Source organism: Eupeodes corollae, chromosome 2, assembly GCF_945859685.1.
Source record: "Eupeodes corollae chromosome 2, idEupCoro1.1, whole genome shotgun sequence".
In the NCBI taxonomy this organism is placed as follows: Eukaryota; Metazoa; Arthropoda; class Insecta; order Diptera; family Syrphidae; genus Eupeodes; species Eupeodes corollae.
Genome location: NC_079148.1, coordinates 60,289,538 through 60,316,658, shown reverse-complemented (window position 1 = coordinate 60,316,658; position 27,121 = coordinate 60,289,538). Strand labels below are relative to the sequence as shown.

Below are 27,121 nucleotides of genomic sequence, written 5' to 3'. Positions count from 1 at the left end.
CTTAGGAATATCAAAAGATTGCTTCTATAAACATTCCCAACCAATAGGGTCATTCTGCCCCAGTGTGCTGCGGTGGCAGAGATTAAATCTTTAGCCGTACTACGCGAATGTGGAATGCATCGCTAATATTACTATTAATTAAACATCTAAAAAATGAAACAACCATTTAATACTCGTATTTACTTTTTCATTGAAAATAAAATTAATTACATTTATTGCTGCTTGCAAAATCTAAAATGGAACTTTTTTTATTTTGTTTTGTTTTAAAGTTAAGGAAATAGGTAGACAACCGCTTGAGTTAAAAAATGTAATACTTTGTTTTTTTTTTTGTTTTACTTCAAATATTTGTTAAAAAATGCATATTTTTTTCTTTTGTTATACATCATAATGGTACCATGTAAATATTTATCTAATTATATACTAAAATATTTATAAGTATTGTTTTATTTTCTCACTCAAACATTATTCTTAGTTTATATTTTACTTTCACTTTTTTGTGTTGTTGTTGCTATTTTAATACATTAAAAGAAGCAAGTTAAACCTACGCTTGCTTTTAATTTGCTCGGAATTCTTCTTATTTTCTATTGTATACATTTTATTAAAAAAAAAAAAAAACAATCCAAAATAACTTAGCAGCTTTGCTGCATGGGTTATCGTTTTAATTAATTATTTTTACACTTATAGGATTAATATTACAATTAAAAATAAAAACTTAATTATATTTTATCTATACATTGTAGTAAGGTTTTAATGATAGTAAATAATAGTTTTTAAGATATTGAAAAATGTTTTTTTTTTTTTAAAGAGTTATGATAACTTCCCTATTTCGTAGTTTGTTAAGTTTTTATATTGTTACTTAAAACAAAAAAAAGCAAGTAAACTTTATTTTAAATAATGATTTTTGTTTATTGGAAACATGAATACTAACGACTTGGACCTTGCAATTGTGCACAACCTTTTGATCTGATAAAAGTTTTTAAATTTAATAACAACTTAATGCTGATAAATTAAAAAAAAAAAACAAAAAGAACTGATTTAGTAAGGCACCAAAAAATTAACATTAATACAAATTCTACTCTAAATAATCTTTCAAATAAAAGAAATACTTACATTTTTTAACAGGTGCTATTTTATAAATAAGAAGTTTGGAAAACAAATTTGTGATTTGTTGACGATTTTCTTAAATACCACAAAAATATAAATGTATCTCACTTGAGAAGTTTTTAAAACTTTAAATGAAAGGTCTCATTTTGAATAGTTCGCTGTTTTGACAGCTGTCACTTAGAATGTCACAGATAAAATAACCGCTATTTAAAAAAAAATGTATAATAAAATGAATATCCATAGATTTCTCTTAAAAAATACTTGCTGCTGTTCGAAATCTTTATTAAACGTAGTGTCAGGCACAGAGGTTTTGTCTTTAGCCGTACAGCACGAATGTGGAATTCTTTACAGAGCTCAATATATCCTACTCTTTGCAATGTATAGACCTTCAAAAACAATGCGAACATTGACATCTCCTTTGTAAACATTACGTATTTAAAAAGTTACACGCACTGTGCTCATTTGAAGTCAGTTATAGCTATCATTGGTTTTTGTCATTGTAACCAATCATTGGTTTTTTTTGACAAGTCGTTTATCATTTGAAGCGATTATTGAAATCCATAGCATAACTTTTTCTTAAAGAAAGCAGTATTTCAAAATCTATGGAATGTATATAACTTAAAAGCCAATGCGAGTATTGACATCGCCTTCGTAATCATAACGTATTTTAAAAGTAGCACGCACTATGCTCATAAGAGGTCAGATATCGCTATCATTGATTGTCATCATTGGATTTTTGTTGACAGGTCGTTTATCGTTTAAAGCATAGCTCAATTTTTTCTAACATAAATCTGTCATTAGAATTGCCTAAAATTGAAGCAAATCAGTTGGACAAATCAGCCGTTCTGGAAAATAAATTTTCTTCCGAAAAATTGAAAAATAAGTGTGCAAATGAATTTTGAAACACACGCCCATGTTCCGAATTTCGATCGAAAGTGAATTGAAATCACTTTTTAATTTCACGTGAAATGATATTGCATGTTCTTCAATTCGATCGAATTCGAAAACTTCGAAATTGCTTCGAACTGTCAGAACTGAAGAATCATACATTTTTATTTTGTTTCTGAAGTAAAATGTTTGCTGTTTTGAAGATGGATGCAATATTATTATCAATTTTAAGTGAAAAAAGGAACAAGAATTCAAGAGATAAAATAAGTAAGAAAAAAATATTTTGGATTTGCTGACACATTTTACGTGTGTGAAAATTATGTAGAATTGTTCTGATAAATTAAGTTGTTTTATGTTCTAAGGGAAATAGAACCTGTTATAATACCTTCTTCAATTCAAAACTTGCTGAAACCCTCCGATTCCTAGCAGAAGGAAGCTTTCAAAGATCAATTCACAAAATTAAAAAATGTGATTTGAATGCGTTCGAAAAATTTAACAAACCGAAGTACAGAACATCCATTTGCATGTTCGAAAATCCAATTCACGATAACGAATTATGGAACACCCAAATTCAATTTCGCAAAGTGTATTCACAATAAGTGAAATGCAGAACATGGGCAACAGTCAAATATCCATTAACACATGTTTCCGAATTGTTTTCAATGATATAGCTATTTACCAACCCCATAGCTATCATTGAAATTTTTGATTTGAAATTTAGCAGCGAGTAAGAGATTCAAATTTTTCATGTTTCGTGTCGAAATGAAGGTAATTAGTTGTGGATTTATTATATTAAACAAAAAATACATTATTTAAACGAGAACTTTTTTTAGTCCATGATTAATTTTTCAATGTGAAATCGTTCTCAATGAGCAACTGATTGTAGATTTCAGATTTCGAAACATAATCGTTTCACTGAAAGTGTTTCATTTTCTTTGTATTTTCAACTGCCACCTCAAATTCTTGAGTCCAAATAGGAAAAGCTTGATTCTTAGACGTCAGTTATAGCTATCATTGGTTTTCATCATTGAAAACAAATATTGGAATTTTTTGGCAGGTCGTTTATAGCTATCACTAAAAATTTCTGCAATTGAAAAAAAATTCCTGATTGAAACTAATCGATTTCAATGATAGCTATACCTGGCGTCTTGTCAACAAAATTCCAATGATAAAAACAAATTATAGATATAATTCATTCAAAACCCCTTGGGCTTCTTCTTATTTTCACATCCCGGTGCCACAATAAGGAGCTTGTTATAGCTATTATTGAAACCAATCATTGGAATGTTTTTTTTGCAGGTCGTTTATATCGATCATTAAAAATTTCTTTCATTGAAGAATATTTCCTGATTAAAACCCACCGAAAAACGTTTACTGACAGAAATCCGTAGAACCATTCCTTTTACTTTTGAACTTAAAATTATCAGCTGTTCATGAAAATAGAAAAAATACATTTTTAGCGAAATTCAACTGCGTAATTAAACTGGGGTGTAATTGGCTAAGGTGATAGTTGACTATCATTTTTTTGATAATCAAATTGACTGTCATTTTCATTCCGTCTGTGTAAGATGATTCAATTCGATTGAACAATTTCAGATTCAAATTGTCAAAATTCGTTGTTGCCTTGGTGAAATTTTAAATTGATTCTTATAAAATTCTAAATAAAAGTATCAAATTGGCTGATTTTGAATAAAATTCTTCATTTTTTTGCTTTTTCGAAATTCGTAAGCTTTGTCAGTCACAGGAATGTGTTTGTTTAAAGAAACAAAGTGAACTAAGTAAATTTTCAAGTCGTTTGTGTAAGCGTCTGGTAGCTCTATTTGGAATAAACATATTTGGTATCACAATCAGCTTAGCCGATTCCACCCCTGTTCTTTCTCAAAAACTCGTTATGTGATTTCCGATCGATCAGTATAAAACTTTAGATGACACATGTAGGGATTGAATCAAGACCTCTGACATGACAGTCCAACGCACTGACCATATCAAAAGTCATAATCATTGTAGCAGCTGACAAAGGCAATGTCACAGTTGCGATGAATAGGAAAGAGTATGAAGAGAAGATGATAGAACTTCTGTCTGACCGCTCTACATATAGAGTCATGAGAACGACCCCCCTCACCACCCTGCAAAACAAAAACATATATATATATGGACTACCAAAAATACACTAACAAAACATGCCTCTCCGCCCGATAGCATCATCGATGAAAGTACCTTGTTAGGAACTCTCCAGGTTTCTTGGTAGAATATTACAGTGTGTCACGAAAGAATCTTCCCACTCAGTCAGAAATTCGTTAGAGTTCAAGTGCAAAGCGAAAGATTTAATAATCGATAAAAATGAAGTTTTGGTTTCTTACGACGCTGTTTCTCTGTTCACTAATGTTCCTGTTCAACTTGCAGTCAACATTATTAAAAGGAAATGGGAAATTATAAGCGAAAACACAAGGTTGAACCAAAGCAAATTTCTCGAATTGTTTAATTTTTGCATAAAGGACAATAACTACTTACAGTTTAAAGACAATTTGTACAAACAAATACATGATATGCCAATGGGAATCTTTCCGCGACGATTGCTGACTTGGTTTTAGACTATTTGCTTGAAGAATGTTTTAAACTAAACTACAGACCTTAATTTATAGCAAAATACGTTGATAATATTTTCGCGATTGTTAAAAGAGAAGAAATTGATAATGTGCTACGATGCCTCAAACAATTCAACGAAAAGATCCAGTTTACCGTAGAGAAGGAAGAAAGTGAGTCAATAACAACCGTCTATCTTTCGACTGGTATCAGAAGGATACGGCATCTGGAAGACTTGTTAATTTCCGATCTAATCAAGCCAAGAAACTTGATACTTCGTCAAAAACATCAAGTTTCTTCCGGAAATAAGTTGGAAGAGAAGAATGGTGTTTATAAAAGTGTTGTGTATGTTCCCAAACTCTCGGAAAATTTCAAAGAAGTTATCGCCAAAAACAAGCCTGACGTGAACTTAGCATATAAGTCAAACCAGACGGTTGCATCTTTGTTTACATGCCTAAAGACTGTTCCTTAGTTTCAGACACAAACAATTCAACAGCTTACATTTAACAGTGACAAGTCTTTAAAGTTGGAAGCGCTTTAAATTTTATTTGTTTTAATTGTTTAAATTGTTTTTTGTTTAAATGTTTTTGTAATATTTAAATCAATGTAAGTCATACTTGTACGCTTTACATAATATTCTTATGTATTAAATAAACACTTTTATCATTTATGTGAATAAAGACATCCCCTGAAGAAGACGGCAATCACCGTCGAAACGTTGGGAAAAATCAGATGAAAACTGTTTTCATTTAAAAGATCAACAAAGCCGATGAGAATCACCACTTAATCGTTCTCAAATCAAACATACATATCAAAAGTCTATTCAAATAAATTTCCAGATTGATTTCAATGATAGCTTGATTTCAATGATAGCTTTTACTGGCCCCTAACGTTAACGTATTTTAGAGAAATAAAATCGTTTCTTTTAAATGATTTCGAAATTGGTCTTAGAAGGTTATTTGTTATGTATAATTTCGTTTCGAAAAAATTAAATTAAAAACAAACTTTGAATGTATAATTTAATTTAAAAAAGGTTATTTTTTGTTAAGTTTTTCATCTCCATCCATTGATACAGTGTCGAGCATAAGTCATGGTACTCAAAGTGACATGTCATTAAAAGCTTTGAAAGAAAAGAAAACTTAAGGACTTAATTTTCATGCATCAAGTTATTTATTATGATAAAACCTTATTCTTTGTTTTACCAATAGAAAAACTTCAAAAACAAATTCTATTTTCTAGCAAAAAATAATAAAACCTTGAAATCTATGAAAAAAGTAGTGCAAAAGTCTAGGTACTTCTGCACTTTACCAGTTTTAACTGTTTAAATTTGTAACGGTCCTGTTGGCTTTGTTTTTTTTTTTTTGCATGAAGCTTGTAATATGACATGTGTGTGTCAATCAGTACAAAGCGATCGGTCGTGCAGGTTAAGGTTAAAGAAATTTTGTTGTGTAAAACCAAAAAAGCGATGGTTAGAAAAGAACTAACGGTAAATGAGCGTCAAATTATTATTAATTGCCATGAGCAAGGTAAAAGTTATGCGGATATTAATAAAATTGTTGGACGACCCAAATCTACCATACAAAATGTGATTAACCGTTACAATAAAGAAAACCGAATCGAAAATAAAGTCAGGTCTGGTCGTCCGCGCAAGCTTACAGAAAGATATGAACGAACGAACGTGCTCTAAAGATTGCTACCGATATACAGATTAGTTTAAATAAAACAGTTTCTCCGTGGACAGTTTCAAGATCGCTCCAGAGATCTGGGTTTAAGTCGTGCACACCTCGTAAAAAGCCGTTTGTAAGTGAAATAAATAAAAAGAAAAGACTGGACTTTCCAAAGGATTATAAAAATAAATGAAATGAATTTTGGGATAACGTAATATTCTACGATGAGTCGAAATTCAACATTTTTGGCTCAGATGGGAGGATTAGAGTGTGGAGAAAACAAGGCGAAGCCTTGAATCCTAAAAACACAATTAAAACTGTGAAACACAGTGGCGGTGGTGTAATGGTATAGGGGTGTATGTCATCCAATGGTGTCGGGAATTTGATGGAATTATGAATAAGAAAGTTTATTTGAACATCTTAAAACAAAACTAACAACAAAGTGCAGAGAACCTTGGGATCGTAGACACATATCACTTCCAACAGGATAACGATCCCAATCATACGGCTACAAATGTAAAGTTGTGGATCGCCTACAACACGCTCCACATGCTAGTTAAACCCCCCAAAATCTTAACCCAATCGAATATTTATGGGATGTCTTAGAGAAACGACTTCGAAAACACAATATAACGAGCAAAACCCACCTTAAAGAGCTCCCGGTATCAGAATGGGAATTAATAGGGTCAGATGTCACGCGAAAACTTATGAACTCTATGCCAAATCGTTTAAAAGAGGTTATTAGGCTCAAAGGTTTTCCCACAAAATATTAGGTAATTATATTCTTAACATAAAACATTCGAAACCGAATTAAATTCGTTTGTCCTTCTAGGGTACCAAGACTTTTGCACTATTGTTGTTAGGGACTAATACTTTTATTTTAACTTTTTTAAGATCCTTGAAGGATATTTTTCTGTTTTTCTTGTGTTAATTTGTTAAATAAACTTAAACTTGAATATATCAAAACATAAATTGAAAATTGTGTCTTAATATCATTTACACAACTCATTTATCAAGAATACCCACACGGGTACCAAGACTTTTGCTCGACACTGTATATTTTTCAACTTTTCGGAGTGTTTATATTGTTTTTAAAATGACAACAAGCTTTGTTTGAAAGTTAACAAAAATATTTCTTCAAGCATCGCCGCTACTTATACATACAACAATTAATAAAACAAATTAAGATATTAATTTTAAAAAGTTTGATTATTTAAGAAAGACAACTTTTTCAATCTTATTTTGTTTTGAAGAAAATTGTTGATATTTTGCAAAGACAAAGAGTTTTTTTTTAATTTTAGATTTTAAACTTAAATGTGAAACCTTCAAATTAACAAAAATAATCTTATAAACAAAAAAAATATTTATAATAGTTGAAAATTGTACATACAATTGATTTTAACAATATCTTAAAATATTTAAGCCTGCGTGGACAATTATTTTAACTACGGAGCGTGCTTAAAAAATTGCTTTATTTATATAAGTATTTCGTTTTTTTTTTTGTTTTAATAAATATAATTTCGTTCATTTCTTTTTTATTTATGATTTTCACATATTTAATTATGATATATTATATATTTTATTAAATAAAAAAATTATCATTTCTCGTTAAATGTCTAATAAATACATATATAATTATGTATGTTTAGCAAACTTAAACATTATTTTTTTTATATAGTAGTTTTTTTTTTTATAATAATTTTTCTACACGTATCGTATTTTCTAAAAAAATTTCAATATAAAATAAATCGTAATAATTCATATGTATGTTGTCCTTCATACTCCTTGTTTTTCTTTATTTTGTTTATTTCTCTCACTTTCTCTTTCTATATGTAAATATATCCTAATTAGTTTTTTTTTTTTTAAATGTTTTTCGTTTTGTATATTAAGAATTATTTTTAATTATAACTATTATATCTTTGTGTATAAAACAACCTATTGGAGATAAAATTGTGGTTTTCATATATCTTGTTATTTTTTTTATATTTATTACGTTGAACCTTAAAGCTGTCATCGGAGTGAAAAATAGCCTATAAAAGAGGCGAATAACACAACCCAGATAGAAGAAACCCCCATAGTAGTCCCACAAGAGTGTTGCATAGCTGCTGGTTCTTCACCTGAAAATTTATTTAAAAAATGTTGAGTTTTATTTATTATTTAAAATATTGAAATCAATATACGTCATTTGAATTAGATGTTTGGATGCAACCTGCACATGAGCTGAAGTCTTAAAGGTTGAAACTAAACACTTTAAAGAAATTCCTAGACTAAAAAGTCAGTAACAAATGAAATGTCCAATTTCACAACAAATTTTTAAATCGAATTCGTAACTCTTATGAAAGGCTTGGGGAAATATGTATCTAGAAAAAAAAAACGTCTAAAGACAAAATTTGCAACCCACGGCTTGAGAATTCAAAATGGAACTAGTAATATGGACGAAAATGGAACATCTGTTGTAGATTTCAGTCTAATTGGTGGAGATTGGAAGTCTTACGTCACAAACTTTGAAATTAGACAGTTGCCTTATTCAGATCTTACTTACTTACTTAAGGTGACGCTACAGTCCGGGGTGGACCTGGGCCTCAACCAACATGCGGTTCCAGCCAGCTCGGTCCCTAGCTAGCTGTCTCCAGTTTCGCACACCAAGTTGGTTGAGGTCCTCTCCCACCTGGTTGCGCCACCTGAGTCGCGGTCTTCATCTACTGCGCCGTCTGGATTGGATTCGAAGACCTTCCGGGCTGGAGCGTTGATGTCCATCCGCTCTACATGACCTAGCCATCTAAGCCGTTGGACTTTAATTCTGCTAACTAGGTCAGTGTCGCTGTACAGCCCGTACAGTTCGTCGTTATATCTTCTCCTCCATTCTCCATCTATGCGTACGGGACCAAAAATCACCCGAAGAATTTTTCTCTCGAAGCATCCTAAGACGCTCTCATCTTTCTTTGACAGGGTCCAGGCCTCAGCGCCATAAATGAGAACCGGGATGATGAGTGTCTTATAGATGGTAATTTTACTTGCTCGAGAGAGGACTTTACTTCTCAATTGCCTTCTAAGTCCAAAGAAGCAGCGATTTGCAAGAGTTATTCTTCGTTTGATTTCAGCGCTGGTGTCGTTGTCTGCATTAATAGCGGTGCCTAGGTGCCTAGGACAAAGTCCTTGACTACCTCAAAATTATAGCTGTCCATGGTGACGTTTTGTCCAAGACGTCGTTGTTCAGTTTCCTTTTTTGATGACAGCATATACTTGATCTTGCCCTCATTGACCACTAAACCCATCTTCCTCGCTTCCGTCGCAATGCTCAAAAACGGTCCACTGACATCACGCTTTGATCTTCCAATTATGTCAATATCATCAGCGTATCCGAGTAATTGGATGGACCTTTGAAAGATTGTGCCTCTAGTGTTGACGGTTGAGTTGAGGTAAGATCTTTTCCGACCTTGATAGAGTAGCGTGCATTCTCCATTGTCATTCTGCAAAAACGGATAAGTTTGACAGGGATGCCAAAACTAGACATTGCTCGGTAGAGCTCTTCCCTATAGATGCTGTCATAAGCGGCTTTAAAATCGATAAAGAGATGGTGGGTATCCATTTAAAGCTCCTGGGTTTTTTTCCAAGATCTGCCGTAGTGTGAATATTTGGTCGATAGTGGACTTTCCTGGTCTGAAGCCACACTGATAAGGATCAATCAGGTTGTTGACGAATGGCTTCAGACGTTCACATAATACGGCAGAGAAGATCTTATACGCAATGTTAAGGAGACTGATGTCTCTGTAGTTGGCGCAGTTTAGAGGGTCTCCTTTCTTATGTATCGGGCACACTATGCTGAGATTCCACTCATCGGGCATGCTTTCTTCCGACCATATTTTGCAGATGAGTTGGTGCATGCTCCGTACCAAGTCATCGCCTGCTGCTTTGAAAAGTTCGGCAGCGATGCCGTCAGCTCCAGCAGCTTTGTTTGACTTAAGTTAAGATATAGCTATCTTCACTTCGTCAAGGTCGGGTAGGCGGAAATGTTGATCTGCGTCGCCGAGGTTGAGTGGTTCTATCTCCCTTACAGCGGAATTCGGTTCGTCATCGCCGTTCTATAATTTGGAGAAGTGATCTTTCCATATTCACAGCATCGACTGCGGTTCTACTACGATGTTCCCCTGATGGTCTTTACAGGCTTCGGTTCGTGGCTGATACCCTTGGGAGTTCTTTTTTAACCTTTTGGTAAAATTTACGAACCTCATTCCTGTTGTGACATCCCTCTATCTCCTCGATCGCGCGCTTCTCATGCTCCCTTTTTTCCGTTTAAGAAGCCGGCGTTCCTTTCTCCTCTTCTACTCGTAGAGCTCGTGAGCAGCTTTAGTCCTTTTGTGCAGCGCCGTTTGTATGCCTCTTGTTTCGCTGCGTGAGCTTGCCGGCATTCATCGTCAAACCAGGGGTTTCGCTGTGGTGGCCGTGTGAAACCTAGCACTTCAGAAGCGGCATCTCTGATGGCTGCAAGGCAATGTTGCCACTGGTTTTCAATGCTTAATGCAGGCAGCATAGGACTCTTTAAGAGGTTATTAGATACTCGATCGGAAAGGGACATGGCAGTCTCTTGCGATTGTAGCTGTCTAACGTCGAATCTTCCCACAGTACTTCCTTGTTTTGGCTTGGATCGGGATATCCGTAGCCGTACTTTGGCTACAACGAGGTATTGGTCCGAGTCAATGTTGGCCTCTAGGAATGTTCGGATATCCTGTATACTGGGGAAGTGTCGTGCGTTGATCGCAATGTGGTCAATCTGGTTGACGGTTGATTGATCAGGAGATTTCCATGTTACCTTGTGGATATTGAGATGCGTGAACTGCGTACTAGCTACCAGAACGTCTCGGCTCGCAGCAAAATCGATCAGCCTGAATCCGTTGCTGTATCTCCCGATTATGCCACCAAAGATGTCTTCTCTTCCTAGCTTGGCATTAAAATCTCCTAAGACAATTTTAATGTCATAGCCAGGGCACTGCTCATATGTCTTGCCCAATAGCTCGAAGAATATGTCTTTGGTGTCTTCATCTTTCTCCTCTGTTGGGGCATGCGCGCATATTAGGCAAATTTAGCCTCGATGCTGATTGTGGTGATGCGCTCGCTCACACTGTTGAAACTCAAGACTTTTTGCCTGAGTCTAGTTCCAACAACAAATCCACACCCAAATAGACGCTGTCTTTGTTCTCGGTAGCAGCCGCCGTTGTATATATCGCAGTCTTTTAGTTTGCGTTTGCCCGGTCCATCCCATCGCACTTCTTGGATGGCGGTAATATCTGCCTTGCAGCAGTTTAGGGCTTCCGCTAATTGTTCGGCTGCACGTGGTCTGTTAAGTTACCTAACATTCCACGTACATATCCGTAGTTCGTTGCCCTTATTTCGTTTGCGTGGGTTGTCAACAGTGAATCCGTCCTTACCCGAGGCTTGTTGGTGCTTCGCAACTTTGAAAGCTTTTACGTGGCCAGGAAGTCACCCCGACACACAACCCCCAACCTGGAGGGCCAGATCCTAAGTATAACTCCAAGGATGGGGAGCCCGATAAAACCGCTCCTAACAGGCCTAGGCTCCGAATAAGTCGAAGAAGCCCTATAAGGTGTTCACTAAGTAGTTCAACCTTACTGGAACTGTAGACGCCACCGTTGATTCCATCTCGGGAATTCCTCCGCTGCCGTCTGGATAAGGAGAGGTGCCTTAGTGGAAACACCTCTCCCCACCTCTCTCGTTTGCTGCCCCCAACAACTTTCCACTGGGGTTGGAACCCAATCTCCAGTTGAGGTACTAGGCACCCGATGTTCACCACGTGGAGGTGAGAGTAGGAGTTGATAGACAGAGGTTGGATTTTAAGAAAAACCTGTGGACGCTTGTGTCCTCTTGAATGCACATGTCTACCATTTGAACATCCTGAGCTGAGGACCTTAAAGATAGAATACCAGCTGAAGTCTATAAATATGCGAATAGCGGACTTTTTGAAAGTTTAGCTTTCTTGTTCAATAATGTTTTTGAAACAGGCGTGATACCGCTTCAGTTCAAGAAAGGATGTGCATCGGATCCAGCAAACTATCGGGGAATTTCGTTTCTTAATGCATCCTATAAAATATTTACAGCAATAATGCAACGAAGATTGTCAACATGGTCGGCTTTAGACAAGGGTATTCAACTGTTGATCATATATTTGTGCTGAGGAGTATTGCAGTTTCATTCTTAGACCAAGGCAAAAAACTCTACGCGTTCTTCATTGCCTTCAAAGCTGCGTTCGATATTGTGGATCGTAAATCGCTAATCTATAAGCTGTTCGAAAAAGGAATGTCTCTGAAGTTTGGCAGACAAATTGAAAACATATGTATATGAAGACGCTCGAGCTGCTTTGTGGAATGGTGAAGAAAAGTTTGATTGGTTCCAATTTGCATCAGGGGTTAGGCAAGGTTGCACACTAAGTCCACTTTTATTTGCAATATTCATAGAGGATCTATGCCCGGAGGTATTGTTTATGCGGGGACGCAGATTAAAGTTCTGCTACTTGCAGACGAAATTGTACTGCTCGCATATACTCCAGAAATGCATGATTAATCGGATACACGAATATTCCAAACGTTGGGGATTAATTGTCAATTTTGAGAAGTCGAAAGTTATGATCTCCAAAAAACATGGAGGGTGAAAACGAAAAGTGGAAATTCAATGCAGAATTGATTGAAGTGGTTAAAGAGTTTAAATACCTAGAATTTACCTTCACGAAGAACTTAAGTATGGAGAAACACTTTAGTGAAAAGCTTAATAAAGCGAAAATGGCGATAAACCTAACATGGAAAAGATGTTTCACGAACAAATGTGTGGCTCAAAATTTTTGAAACGCTGCACAAACTTGGGGAAGTAAATATTATGAGCATTCTATTTGCCAGCAAATACACCGAACTATGTCATAATGCTAGAAACGGGAATTTCTCCACTTGTTGCGAAAACATTAAAACTGCGACTGGATTGCATAATTAGAAGCATAAATTTGGCAAAAAATCGTTTACCCAAAATATCAGCTCCTAAGGCTATCAATTCAAGGAGTGGATGGTATCGCGAATAGCTTGAATTGGCAGAAAATTGTAGAATTAATTTGGTTTGTAGAATTCTTCTTTAACGATCTAAATCATATCGGTATAATCAGCCTCTCACGTTTCGTAAGGGACTCAAGCTGGTTCCATTGAGCTTAGGAGGAAGCCTCAAGATTCATGTGGTATCAGAATGGGCCATTAAACTGGCCTTAGTGTGTCCGTTTCCATCTTGGACAGCCACTATAACCTAACCTAACCTAACCTAACCTAACCTAACCTAACCTAACCTAACCTTAACTCTCTGTATCAAGTAATGAACTGCGTGTGTGTCAAAATTAAAATTGACAGCGTTTGATTGATAAAAATAAATTTGTTTTTCTTATTCATAAAACTTGAATTGATGAGATGAAAAAGTATGTACTTACCATTCAGAACGTGTACTGCAACAGTTACGGCGATAACATTACTAAGCATGCATGTGTAGTTTCCAGTATCATGCTTATTGGCATTTGCGATATATAGACGACTTAGCACCCTTCCAGGCAATATATCAGTTTTGACACTAAATAAAAAGAAAAATATAAAAAAAACATTAAATTTATAATATGTTTTTGAAGATACTTAAATTGGTTCATATAAAATAATATAAAATAGTCTTTGAATAATTCTAATTTTATACAATTGCCTGAAAAACCTAAAACTCAAAACCATTTTTGGCAGAAACCCAATAATATGGATATAAGAGTTTTCATTAGTGAATTTGGCAAAGTAAACAGGGTTGAACATTAAATTTTGAATAGAAAATTTTATAAAACACCATAAGGTTGGTAAATAATCAAGGGTGGATCCAGGCTTTTACTATTAAAGGGGGGGTATGGTAAACGCTTAACACATACACGAGATTTTCCTCACCGCTTAACACATTTCAAGGGCTAAAATGACAACTTTAGTTATTAAATTAGTTTAGGACGCTGTTGTCCACCATGGTATAGTCTTGTTATTTAATTTGGTCGACTTTCGACACATGAAAGCATTCCAAGATTCCAATAGTTTTCTGAATACGATTTATTTAAGAGCAAACCACAATATTTTAGATGGTTTATATTGCTTTCACGCAGAAATGTAAGAAATTGTTTTGAAGCTTAGCTTTTTTCAAAAACAATATATTTTATTTGTTGCCATTTCTATTAATGCGAAAAACGCTACAAAAATTCAAAAACCCAGAAAATGATATGATACTTTCTGGCTTTTGTGACGTAGTTTTTTCGGACTCAATTTTCTACTATCTTTACTTTTACTATCGCTATCAGTCTGCTTATTCGTAGATTGGATTTGATGCTAGAAAATATTTTGATCTTAAAATAGTCAAAAAAACTTAAAAATTTAAGAGAGACAAATGTTTGGTTTTTGAATTTAAGGAAATAGGTGCATTTAAATTAATAAGTTGTCTGAATATCAAATAAAAACAAATTATGGTAAACAAATAAACTGCGAAGAAACTTTTGTGTGGAAGTCACAAACTACACGTTTCAGAATATCTTTTCACTTCAGTTCTCAAGTGATTCAAAGCTTTTATATCAATAAATACAAAATATTTATTAAGTTTTTCAATTAACCATTAGTTTAACAAAAGTGTCACTTTTGCTGTTCTTAGAACATTTATATTATTGAAATTCGAGTGTTTAAATCTCAGTTCTAGAACATCTAAAGCAAATTCAATTTAAAAAGTAGGTTTTTTTTAATTGTTACAATCTTAAATATAATAAAATAAAACTTTTCAACAGAAAATCAATTTTGAAAGATTTTCAATTTTGCACGATTGGGTCGCTAGAACTTTAAAAAAGTCTTTAAAAGCCATTTTATATCTTAAAACACCTATATTAACTTAATTTTATTTCGAAAATCATTAGAACGGAATATTTAAATTTCGTTAAAAAATGTGCAACCCTACCCGAGATATCAAGTTTTTTAAAACAATTATTTATTTGTTTTAAACATTAAAATAATGACACTTTCGATCATCAAAAATCATCATCAATTTGAATATTTTGACAAGAGCTTGCACTAAGAGAAGATTATTGATATCGGATGATTAGTTCTTGAGAAAATTTGAAAACAAAATAACCGATTTATGAACTGTACCCTTCTGGAGTAATACCTAAATATTTTTTTCTTGTAGAAAAAAACCGAATTAAGAAAAATAAGAATTAGAGAAAGTTCAAAAAAAACCTAGCGGCTCACTTTTGAAAAAAAAAAATAGAATTTTCAATTTTAAACCAACAAAATTGTGTATTGACTGCTGTTTTTTTTTTTCGAATTACAAAAATGAAAAAAAAGAGGCTGCGATGCGACCCACACTGATAACTTCCCATCCCGTCTGTCGATTTGTCTTGCTTAAAAGTTTGTCTATATGTATTTTTACCAAATTTGCGCACTATTTTTTGTAGATTTTATTTTTTATGAAAAACACGGACTGTTGGATTTTTATATAAAAATTACTGAATATTGAAAACAATATTTTCTCTGAAATAAAATAAGTTTGAAGCCAATATTTTTAATTTTTGAAAAACTATTTGCGCCGAAAGTAAATTTTTACCAAGTATTGTTATTTTTTAGAGTTTTATTTTTTGTAAAAAAACTGTCTATTCGAATTTTTTAAAAATTTTACCAAATGTTGAAAACAATATTTCTTATAAGATAAAATTAGTTTGAAGCCAATATGTACAATTTTTGAAGATATATTTGAGTCGAAAATCAATTTTTACGATTTTTTGTTCATTTTTTTTTCGGTTTTTAATTTTTTGTACAAAAACTGTCAAATCGATTTTTTTAAAACTTTAACTGAATGTTGACAACAAGATGTTTTGAAAGATAAAAGTAAATTAAAACCAATATCTCAAAGTTTTGAAAAGATGTTTGAGTTGAAAATCAATTTTTACCAACTTTTATAAATTTTTTTCTAGGTTTTTATTTTTTGTAAAAAAACTGTCAATTAGATTTTTCTCAAAATTTGTCCTAATCTTGAAAACAATATTTCTTATAAAAAAAAATTAGTTAAAACCTATTATCTCAAAGCTTTTAAAAGATATTTGAGTCGAAAATCATTTTTTACGAACTTTTGTTAATTTTTTTTTCGGTTTTTAATTTTTTGTACAAAAACTGTCAAATCGATTTTTTTCAAACTTTAACTGAATGTTGACAACAAGATGTTTTGAAAGATAAAAGTAAATTAAAGCCAATATCTCAAAGTTTTGAAAAGATATTTGAGTCGAAAATCAATTTTTACCAACTTTTATACATTTTTTTAGGTTTTTATTTTTTGTAAAAAAAACTGTCAATTAGATTTTTCTCAAAATTTTATCAGATGTCAAAAACATTATTCGTCGTTGCACAAAACTGTTTTAGAGATGAAATCATATTTCAGTCGTACAATTTTGGAGGTTACAAATTTTTTTTTTAGTTTTTTTGATTTATAAAAAAAAACCGTTATATTGATTTTTTTTCAAAAAATATACCTGTTTTGTATCACGTTACAATATATTATATAAAATTTAATTCAAGTCTCTAGCGTCATTGGTTCTTAAGATATTTAGGGTTAACCAAAATTTTCACCTTTTTTTCAAACTGCTTTGGTAAAAAAAACACCCACGCAATTTTCTTGAGAGCCCTTTCTGCATCTTTCTGCCTTATTATCAGTATAACAAAATTTATTTGAAGTCGATATCTCTTCTGGTTCTTGAGCTATGGACGACGAAAAAAACGTCGCGAACGTACGGACGTACGGACGTACAAACGTACGTACACACGCACGCACAGACATGTTTCTAAAAATCTTTTATTTCGACTCTAGGGACCTTGAAACGTCGAGAAATGTCAAAATTTTCAATTTGACAAATCGGACCCATTACAATAACTTCCTATGGGAAGTTAAAAAAAACTAATCGGCTAAAAACCTTATTAACTTTCCATAGGAAGTTATTGTAATGGGTCCGATTTGTCAAATTGAAAATTTTGACATTTCTCGACGTTTCAAGGTCCCTAGAGTCGAAATAAATTTTTTTTAGAAAGATGTCTGTGCGTGCGTGTGTACGTACGTTCGTACGCCCGTACGTCCGTACGTTCGCGACGTTTTTTTCGTTCTCCATAGCTCAAGAACCAGAGGAGATATCAACTTCAAATAAATTTTGTTATACAGATAATAAGGCAGAAAGATGCAGAAAGGGCTCTCAAGAAAATTGCGTGGGTGGTGTTTTTACCATAGCAGTTGGAAAAAAAGGTGAACATTTTGGTTAACCTTAAATATCTCACGAACCAAAAACGCTAGAGACTTGAATTAAATTTTATATAATATATTGTAACGTGATATCAAAAAAATATATTTTTTGAAAAAATCCATTAAACGGTTTTTTTTATAAATCAAAAAAACTGAAAACAAAATTTGTCACCTCCAACATTTTACTACTAAAATACGATTTCATCTCCAAAACAATTTTTTGCAATGGAGAATTATGTTTTTGACATCTGATAAAATTTTGAGAAAAATCGAATTGACATTTTTTTTAATAAAAAATAATAATCTAAAAAAAACATTACTCAAAGTTGGTAAAAATTGATTTTCGATTCAAATATCTTTCCAAAACTTGAAATTTAGGCCTTAAACTTATTTTATCTTATAAGAAATATTGTTTTCAACATTCTGAAAAATGTTGAGAAAAATCGAATTGACAGTTTTTTTGCAAAAAAAATGAATAAAGTTGGTAAAAATTGATTTTCGACTCAAATATCTTTTCAAAAATAAATTTAAGATAATAACTTCTTACTAATTTTTACGTATAGAAAATATTGTTTTTAACATTAGGGAACATTTTGAGAAAAATCGAATTGACAGGTTTTTTATAAAAAATAAAAACCTAAAAAAAATGTATAAAAGTTGGTAAAAATTGATTTTCGACTCAAATATCTTTTCAAAAATTGTAGATACTGGCTTTAAACAACTTTTATCTTTAAAAAAATAATGTTGTCAATATTCAGTAAATTTAAAAAAAAATCGAAATGACAGTTTTTGTACAAAAAATTAAAAACCGAAAAAAAGTTGGTAAAAAATGATTTTCGACTCAAATATCTTTTAAAAAATTAAAAATATTGGCTTCAAACTTATTAATTTTATTTCACGGAAAATATTGTTTTCGATATTCAGTAATTTTATTTAAAAATCCAACAGTCTGTTTTTTCATAAAAAATAAAATTTACAAAAATTGTACGCAAATTTGGTAAAAATTGATACGAGTACATATAGACAAACTTTTAAGCAAGACAAATCGACAGACGGGATGGGAAGTTATCAGTGTGGGTAGCATCCTAGCCTCTTTTTTCATAATAATTTAGGCTGAAGGGGTCAGGATAGACAGACAAACATACGGAAACAGGAGACCCACTTTTTTCGACTTTTCTACCATCGTATGATTCGGAATTTTTTACCAATGCAATACTTTCTATATAGTTCCTATATGTCCCAGGAATTTAAAGGCAATCTTATATAAAATTGACGATCTCTTATTTAAGGTTTCTTCTTAAAAACCTGAATATTTTCTCTTTTTATAAAAATAATTTAAAGCATTACTAAAGTTACAAAAATTTTAAATCTTTTTGATAGCAAACCACTTTTTGGTCATGACACCTACAACCCTCCCTGGATCCGCCATTGTAATTTTTTAAGGTAAGTGAGTTTCCTTTTTAAACTATAATTTACTTCCATGCACTCAATAACATTGCATACATTGATTGAATTATATTTTTAGAATTTTTTTTATTATAAAAGCTTAAATCGTCCAAATGTCATTCAATATTTAATAAATCAAAATTTGTCCTCATATTAAATAGAGAATGGAAAATTCCACTCGAACAATCTAACCGAACTTTTGGAAAATCTAATATACTGTAATATTAAAAACAGTGGATTCCAACTTTCAAATAGAGTAACATTTTTTTAGTAAATGTTTACGTATTTACAAAAAATATGTGGGTCGTTAAGTACTTGATTTCTAAAATGTTCACTCAAATATTTTTTTAAAGATTTAAAAATAAAATTGAACAAATAGCCATTCATTAGAGCAGCTGTCATCTTTTGACATTTGACAAATAAAAACTTACTACATTTCTTAAAAATAAAACTTCAACGATACACGCTTCAATAACACGTTGTAGTTTTAAAAATTCTCTACAAAAGTGGTGAATGAATTTTCTGATGGCAGTAGTGTACTTGATTGACAAATTTTACCTACTCGCTGTGAACACGAAAATAGCAGTAGTTTTATGAAAATTAAACAATTTATTAAAACATTTAGTTCTGAACTCACTCATTAAAAATGAATGCATTCAGTTCAAGAAAAAATATGTAGATATAATTTCATGTGCAAATTAAAATAGCAATTGTCTGTAAACAAAAAAATAAAAATTAAACTATGTATTAAAACACTAAGTTCTGAACTTACTCACTAAAAATGAATGCATTCAGCTTAAGAGAAAATATGTAGGTATAATTTCATGTGCACATTAAAAAAAACAGTTGTCTGTAAACAAAAAATAAAAATTAAGGAATGTACAAAAGGATTTTAGTTCTGAACTCACTCATTAAAAACAAATGCATGCAGCTTAAGAGAAAATATGTAAATCTTATTTCATGTGCACAAAGCATTTAGCTCTGAACTCACTCATTAAAAATGAATGCGTTCAGCTTAAGAGAAAATATATAGATCTTATTTCATGTGCACATTAAAATAGCCGTTGTCTGTAAACAAAAATAACATCAATGTCAGTGAGTTTCTTTTAACAAATATTTTTAACCAGGAGTTGGTTTTTAGAATAACGGTATTCTTATTATATTTTTATTCGCCAAACCATTGCTTTAAAACGTGTAAAAACTGAACACAGAAATGGAAAATCATAAACAGCAAGCCAGGATGATAGAAGAAAAGTGAGATCAGACAAACTAGAACCTAAACATTCGATGTGACCATTCGAAAAAGACTGTTGGAAGCAAAATTATCAGCATGTACATTAGGGTGCCCCGTCGATGTATGAGAAATTTTTTGTTTTCGAGCTACACTATCAAAAGGGGTATCAAAATTTGCATAATTTTACATAGATAAAGAAAACGTCAAAAAACTGAAAGAACCTGTTATCTTGGAGATAGTAGTGGGCTTTGAAGATTTTTAAATTTCATGTTTTTACATAATTTGACCGTTTGAATAAAAATATGAAAAAATTAAATCTTAAACGTATTTAATTATTAGTATTATTTAAACAAATCACATAAAAACAAAATAATTAATGACATAACCTTAGAATTTAAACTTATTTTTGTGTCCAAAATTTGGCATTTCTGCACGAGATTTCAACTTGTTTTCAATAAAGCCATCTCTAGAAGTAGGGTCAGTTACACTCTGTGATGCCTCTGTTACCAGTTTAACACATCTTTCGGTATAATCTTTAGCAGAGAAGTTGATCTTTGGTGGTTTATATATTATGCGATTCTTGATATTTTCAACTTCTCTAGCTTTTTTTATTCTTCGCAATGCCAGCTCCCGAATGTGGTCCCTTTCATCAAACAACATACTGATAAGCAGGTTTTCTGGATGTGCAAAATAAGCATTTCTTTCTATAACAGAATCCACAATACATCTCGAATTTTCGGGTAAATATCGAGAGTTCATTAATTATTGGAAAATATGTTTGGCTCCATCCTTAAAAGATGCCTGTCGCTTGATTCGGAAACAAATTGGAGCGTATACTTTGACGACGTAGTTGACAAGCAATAGCAAATTCTCTGATGGACGAAGAGTACTAACATAAAGTCTCAGTATGCGATTAGCTGAAGTAAGCCATCTCGAGTGCGCCATTTTTCCGAGTTGACGGTTTTCCAGCTCAGGAGAACAGAAACCAGCAAATACAGCTTGACTTGACATATCTGATAAAGATATTTTTGATCCGTACTAAGTTCTTCAATCACATTTTTCGGCAAGTCAGGCATAATACCAGCCATTGCACAAAATCTCACGGTGGTTTTACTTCCGCAATCAGCTAATTGTTTCCCAATTGTTCCAGAATATTCTCTAGGACTCGAAGTGCAACTATCTAATGTACAGGATAAATAACGAAGAGGTAACGGCGTGAAGCATGCAAATACACCATTGCAGCGTTCTCTTCAAGAACCCCTCTAAATTTTGAATGACGCCTCCCTTCCAACTAGTGTTAGTTGCAGTTCCGTCACATCCAATGCAAAGCACGTCTTCTAAATTCCAGCCTTGACTCTCTAAAAAGGTTGTGATGGAAGTAAAAATTGCTTTTGCGGTGCCACGACCTACTGTTGTGTGTCCCAAGTAAATTGATCCAGGCTCTGCCAAAATTGAGATGTGTTCTTCAAAAATTTCTTTACGGTGATAACGCGCCCCTATTTTCTCTTTTATCAGGGTCTTGTCCTTTCTTCCATCAAAGTAAATGCTTTTTATAGCAATACCTCCAATATCTTCTAAAGCTTCTTTAGGTGATTTCGATACAGCTCTGTGGATCTTATTTTTGTCTATAACAAGAGTTGAATCTTTGGAAGAAACCAAGCCGACATCAGCCAAAACAGCAGAAACGACTGCAGCAGCAGATCGCGTCGATAAACCGTATCGATCACATACCTTGGCGTTTGCAACTATTGGCAACATCAATTGGGGATGCCTCTGTTACCGAATGTGTTTCTGGGGAAGATTCACGCGCCAACTCTTCATTGCAGTTTCCTGAGACAATATCCGCTTCCTGCGTAGACCATTTTTTTGCTTCCCTCTTTGCCTCTTCAATTTACCTCTGCTTTCGTTTCTTCAAGATATTTGTTTCTTTCTTGTCAAACTCGCTTATAACCATTTTTCTTTCATTTCTTTGATCCAACAATAAACTTCTCTCATGGATGGGAACTTTCTTTGGTTTTAAACACGAACAAGTTTCAAATGAAGTGCATTTACAAGCAGCAACGTCGAAAAGCTTCCCAGATGACTGTAAAAAACACTTCAGTTTGTTTTCGAAATAAGCATTTTGTTTTCTTTTGGGGTATCGCTTCACAATATTGTACCTTTTGAAACAGGATTTAAGTAATTGAATAACTCTTTCCTTAATTACAATTGAAATCGAAGCTTTAGCCCAAATATTGTCGATTTCTTCAAAAACAATCGCATATATTTCTGAATGGGAAGGATCCTTTTCGTTGAATTTAAGTTTTAGTTCGTTCCTTACAAACAAAATTAATTTAATGACATCTCTTGTAGTTGGTAGCTGCCGATCGTCAAGTTTTTGTATGATCCCAATATAGCACAAGTAGTCCCACTACGTCTTGAACTCATTATTTTAAAAAAATCACAAAAATTGCTTTTAAAACTGTTACAACGCACTTTACACATTACACAACCCGTGGAGGATCTCGAATGAATACTAATGACTTCAAAGTGTGGCTTTTGTATAAGATCAGGTCTACAATTATGGAGTTCAACAACCCATTTGGTTATAAACAAATAAACCACATAAGTGGTTTTTTACATATTTGTCCACAAAACGCCCACTTTTCAAATCCTTGCGCTTTAAATCCGACTTTTTTACCAGATTGAATTGTGTAGATATTTCTCAGGTAGAAAACAGCCATCAGTTTTAAATCCGACTTTATTACCGGATTAAGTTGTGTATTTTACAGGCAGGAAACAGGTTAAAACCCATATCGGATAGGTATAGAAACTTTAATTCAAAGTGTGTCAGATTTATAGAGCAGTGGATTTAAGTTCCAGGAAAATAATGATAATAGCAATATGCGCCAAAAATTAAAAAAAATCAATTTTGGTCACCTATTTGGGGGTAAATTTGAAACCTTTGGAAACGTATTGTTGCATAGAAATCAAAACGTCAAACATGTTCTAAACCTAATAAGATAAAAAGCTCAGGAACCGAAATTAAGGAAGGGAAAAATGCATAAAAATATCAATTTGTCAAAATTTTGGGGGTCGATACAACCCCCTAGACAAATTTTAATATTTTTTTGTTTATTTATTTTTGTAATCTAAGTCCAATTACGCAAGTTTTGAAAGGTCTTTTGTTCGGAAAATCCACAAAAATTTGTCGGGACACCCTAATGTACATAGCCTAAGAAAAACGCCTTTACTTAAAAAAATCATAAGAAAAAATTGTTGAAAGTGGCTATAGATTTTTACTAACTTTTGTGGAAAAATGGCGAAGTATTTAATGGATTTAATGTATCCAAAATTGTTTTGTATGGTTGCACTGAATCTCGGACTTCCCCAGAACACCGAAAACCTACTTAAATACACAAAGAAAACCGTCAAATGCTGGGGTACATCGCGTATGGGGATTTTTTTGGCGGGTCCAGTCTCGTGACTTACATATATCACACTGAAAATATTTGGAGGACCTTATAGGAGGTTCATGATGCCAATCCAACCAATAATTTATTAAATATGATTTAAAATCTTGAAATTGAATATAAAAATAAACCAGTATGGTGTTAATATATGCGTTTCGCCCGATGTAATGGTTGGGCTCATCAGAAGATGACCATTACAAATTGTCTTGACGCATATTTTCTCGAATAAATCGAGATTCCATATAATATGAGCTACATAGAGCTACTGTGTTATATGGAATCTCGAGAAAATATGCGTTAAGACAATTTGTAATGGTCATCTTCTGATGAGCCCAACCATTACATCGGGGCGAAACGCATATGTGAACACTATGCTAGTTTATTTTTATATTCAATTTCATGATTTTAAATCATATTTATTAAATCAAACGGTGTTCAGCAAAAAACAATTCGACTGTTAACAGTCAAACATTTCATCTTCTACCAATAATGGTTGAAACACAAAAACGCTTCAACTTCCGCTTCGTCTAAAATGGCACTTCTGTCATTAGCAGCTGTTATTTTTTCTCAAAAGTTTGTTTTGATTTGTCGTGCAGTAAAAATATGAATTTTTAAATCGAACACATTAAATTTATCGCGGAAGTAGTTTATAAAGCCTATAATAACCAATTGGCATCTATCTAAAAGCAAATGAATTTTGTTTAATGACTTTTTATACAGCTGTTGAGCTGTCAGACAAAGCAAATGTTCAGCAAATTTTAACTAGAGCTTCCGTTTGGAGTCACATTACGTAACATGACGTGTTTTTCCTTACGATTGTCACACGAAGCTTTATTGTGATAGCAGGCATTAAATTCCTATGGCTGAACTCATAAACGGCAGTCTGAAGCGTGTTTGTGTTTCAGCCATAACAATCAACTTTGGACAGCAGTATGGAATACCAGCAGAGCGTTGCAAGCATTTGGTTGATTCAGGCTGTTTTGAAAGTCAGGGAAATATTAAAAACTACCAAACAACAGAATCATTTGTTTCAATTTCCATAGTCATAAAACTAGATACAAAACTAAATGAAACTAACGTTGCTATTTCAATGTTGTTTTTCATTTTTTATTATTTTTATTTCTTCAATATTTTACTTTCTGCTATTTTTGTGTTCACCACGTATGGAGGTGAGTAATTGACGAGAAAAGTTCGAAACAAAAACTAGGTTAGTTGATTTATTACCAAATTGAAATTAAGCATTTTACTTTAAAGACTCTTGTCTCAAGAAAAAACTTACATAAGACTTAGGTGCATAGTTTACAAAAAATACATGTGACATTTCTTTATGATTTTGCTAACCTTATTCCCCCTCGACTGGTATCATAATTAAGCATTCGATTTCCGTGCTTCCATGTGATATATGATGATGGTTGTGGAATTTTTGTGATATCACATTGTAGTTCGATAGTGCTACCAGTTTTATAGTATTTTTCTGGCGTCGAAGATCCTCTTTCGTCAACAATTTGGACGTGTGGAACTGAATTTCAATAAAAAAAACAATGATTAAATCTATAAAAAATCAATATTTTTACTTCAAAGTATCTTATATACCAATAACTGTTAAATAAACCAACAACACTAAAGGAGGATGTGATGAAACTTGACACTCGTAAGGCCCATCATCCCGTTCATTAGCATATTGTATAAGAAGCTTCCAGTCGTTGGGCTCCTCAAAATCAAATGAATACCTCGAATCACTGCTGTATGTATGCCTTCCAAATGTAATCAAAGTTAAGTCATCTCCTTTTCTTCGCATCCAAGAAACCTATAATAGAAAATCAATCAATTTTTATTTATACATTTATAGTACCCCAGTATGTATGTATGGGTATAAAATTCGTCAAGAAGAAAAGAATAATGCGTACTGTTTTTCCTTGGAGATCATTTACACGACAATGCAGATAAACATTTGTTCCCAGTTGAGCGCTAACATTGACTGTTGTATAGGGTTCAGCGAAAAATGGAAATGGTTCGTGTGTTGTGGCTTCAACAACGTGAAATTCCTCATCATCCGGAGTATCTGTGAACGGTGATGAGAATTCCTGCCAGAAATTTTTTGGAAACAAATCGAATGGATCACCTGCTTTCGGACGTTTAACTGAAAAGATATAAGTTATATATATGTAGTTCAAGGCTAGATTTATTAGAGTCTCATTGATTTTTATTCAAAGATTATTATGTGTTGAAAACGGGTTTTTAATACAAATTAAAAAAAAACATGTTCAAAATGTCTTGACATGAGTTGAATGAATTTCAATTTGATTTTAAAGAAGAAGTGGATTATGGGAGAAAGTACAAAGCAAGATAATTTTGGACAGAAATTCAATAGCATAAGTCTGCTGCACTGTCGAATCGAATTCCACTGCAAGGTACATAACACCATTCAACTTAAGGAATGAAAAACAATAATTCCATCTACACAACCCTGACGAGGTGAAGATAGCCTAATCTCATTTGAAGTCCAACAAAGCTGCTGAGCTGAAGCATCGCTGCCAATTTGTTCAAAGCAACAGGCTATTACCCAGAAAGGAGAATCAGCTCATCTGCAAAATATGGTCAGAAGTGAGGACGCCTTACAAGTGGAATCTCAGCATCGTTTGACCAATCTCAAGAAATGAGACCCTCGGAACTGCACCAACTTCTGAGGCATCGCCTATAGAATCCTTTTTGCCGTTCGTCAACAAACTGATAGGTCCATATCAGTAGTGGCTTTAGATCAAGGAAATCCAACATTGACAAAATACTTACATTACGGCAGATCTTGGAAAAAACCCAGGAACTTTAAAATGATAATCTCTTTATCGATTTCAAGGCCGAGTATGACAGTTATGGCATCCCTATCAAATTTGTCCGTTGTCACATATTGACGGACAACCCTGCTCAGAGCTGGGACCGAACAGGTTGCCGAACGGGTCCATAGGTCGTTTTGACAACTCTGTGCCATTTCGTTTGTCTGGTGCATTCATCATTATTCCCAACCACTCAGCCATGGATACAACAGTTTTTATGCACTTCATTTTCTTTTACGAATAAGATTTACATTATAATAAATTTCTTTTTATCAAATACCTAAACTCTTTTTGATATCTTAAATTAAAAAAGACAAGAAAAATAAACAATAATTGGCGAACGAGTCTGTGGATTAAAACCCAGAACAAATTACATGTGCACATCATATATACAAATTTCAACAAGGGAAGACAAATTTTAAGGTTAAGTTACAGCGTTCAAATTGGTTTGGTAAATTTAGGTACAATACTTTTTACAAATATTACAAACGAACTGCACTACGCCAAGACTTTAACTAAAAATAAAATAAAGTAAAATAAAATAAATAGAAATTCATTTATACTCGAGAAAAGTCATCAGCGTCATGTCAACTG

General features: G+C 33.0%; 1 protein-coding gene and 1 long non-coding RNA gene across 2 annotated transcripts in view; one reads left to right on the top strand and one right to left on the bottom strand.

The window, feature by feature from the left end:
* LOC129948166 (uncharacterized) overlaps positions 1-19,005 on the top strand; it is a 31,632-nt gene extending 12,627 nt beyond the window's left edge. Inside the window, exon 3 of the long non-coding RNA XR_008781836.1 lies at positions 18,945-19,005. This is a non-coding gene — a long non-coding RNA (uncharacterized LOC129948166). The remainder of the gene's footprint in view (positions 1-18,944) is intronic.
* Positions 7,874-27,121, bottom strand: part of LOC129948165 (neurotrimin) — a 255,074-nt gene continuing 235,826 nt past the window's right edge. The window contains exons 4-8 of the mRNA XM_056059044.1: positions 25,604-25,836; positions 25,290-25,503; positions 25,038-25,215; positions 13,717-13,853; positions 7,874-8,359 (exon numbers count right to left, since the gene is read on the bottom strand). Of these exons, the coding sequence (XP_055915019.1) occupies positions 8,253-8,359; positions 13,717-13,853; positions 25,038-25,215; positions 25,290-25,503; positions 25,604-25,836 (869 nt within the window). The 3' untranslated portion in view covers positions 7,874-8,252. The remainder of the gene's footprint in view (positions 8,360-13,716; positions 13,854-25,037; positions 25,216-25,289; positions 25,504-25,603; positions 25,837-27,121) is intronic.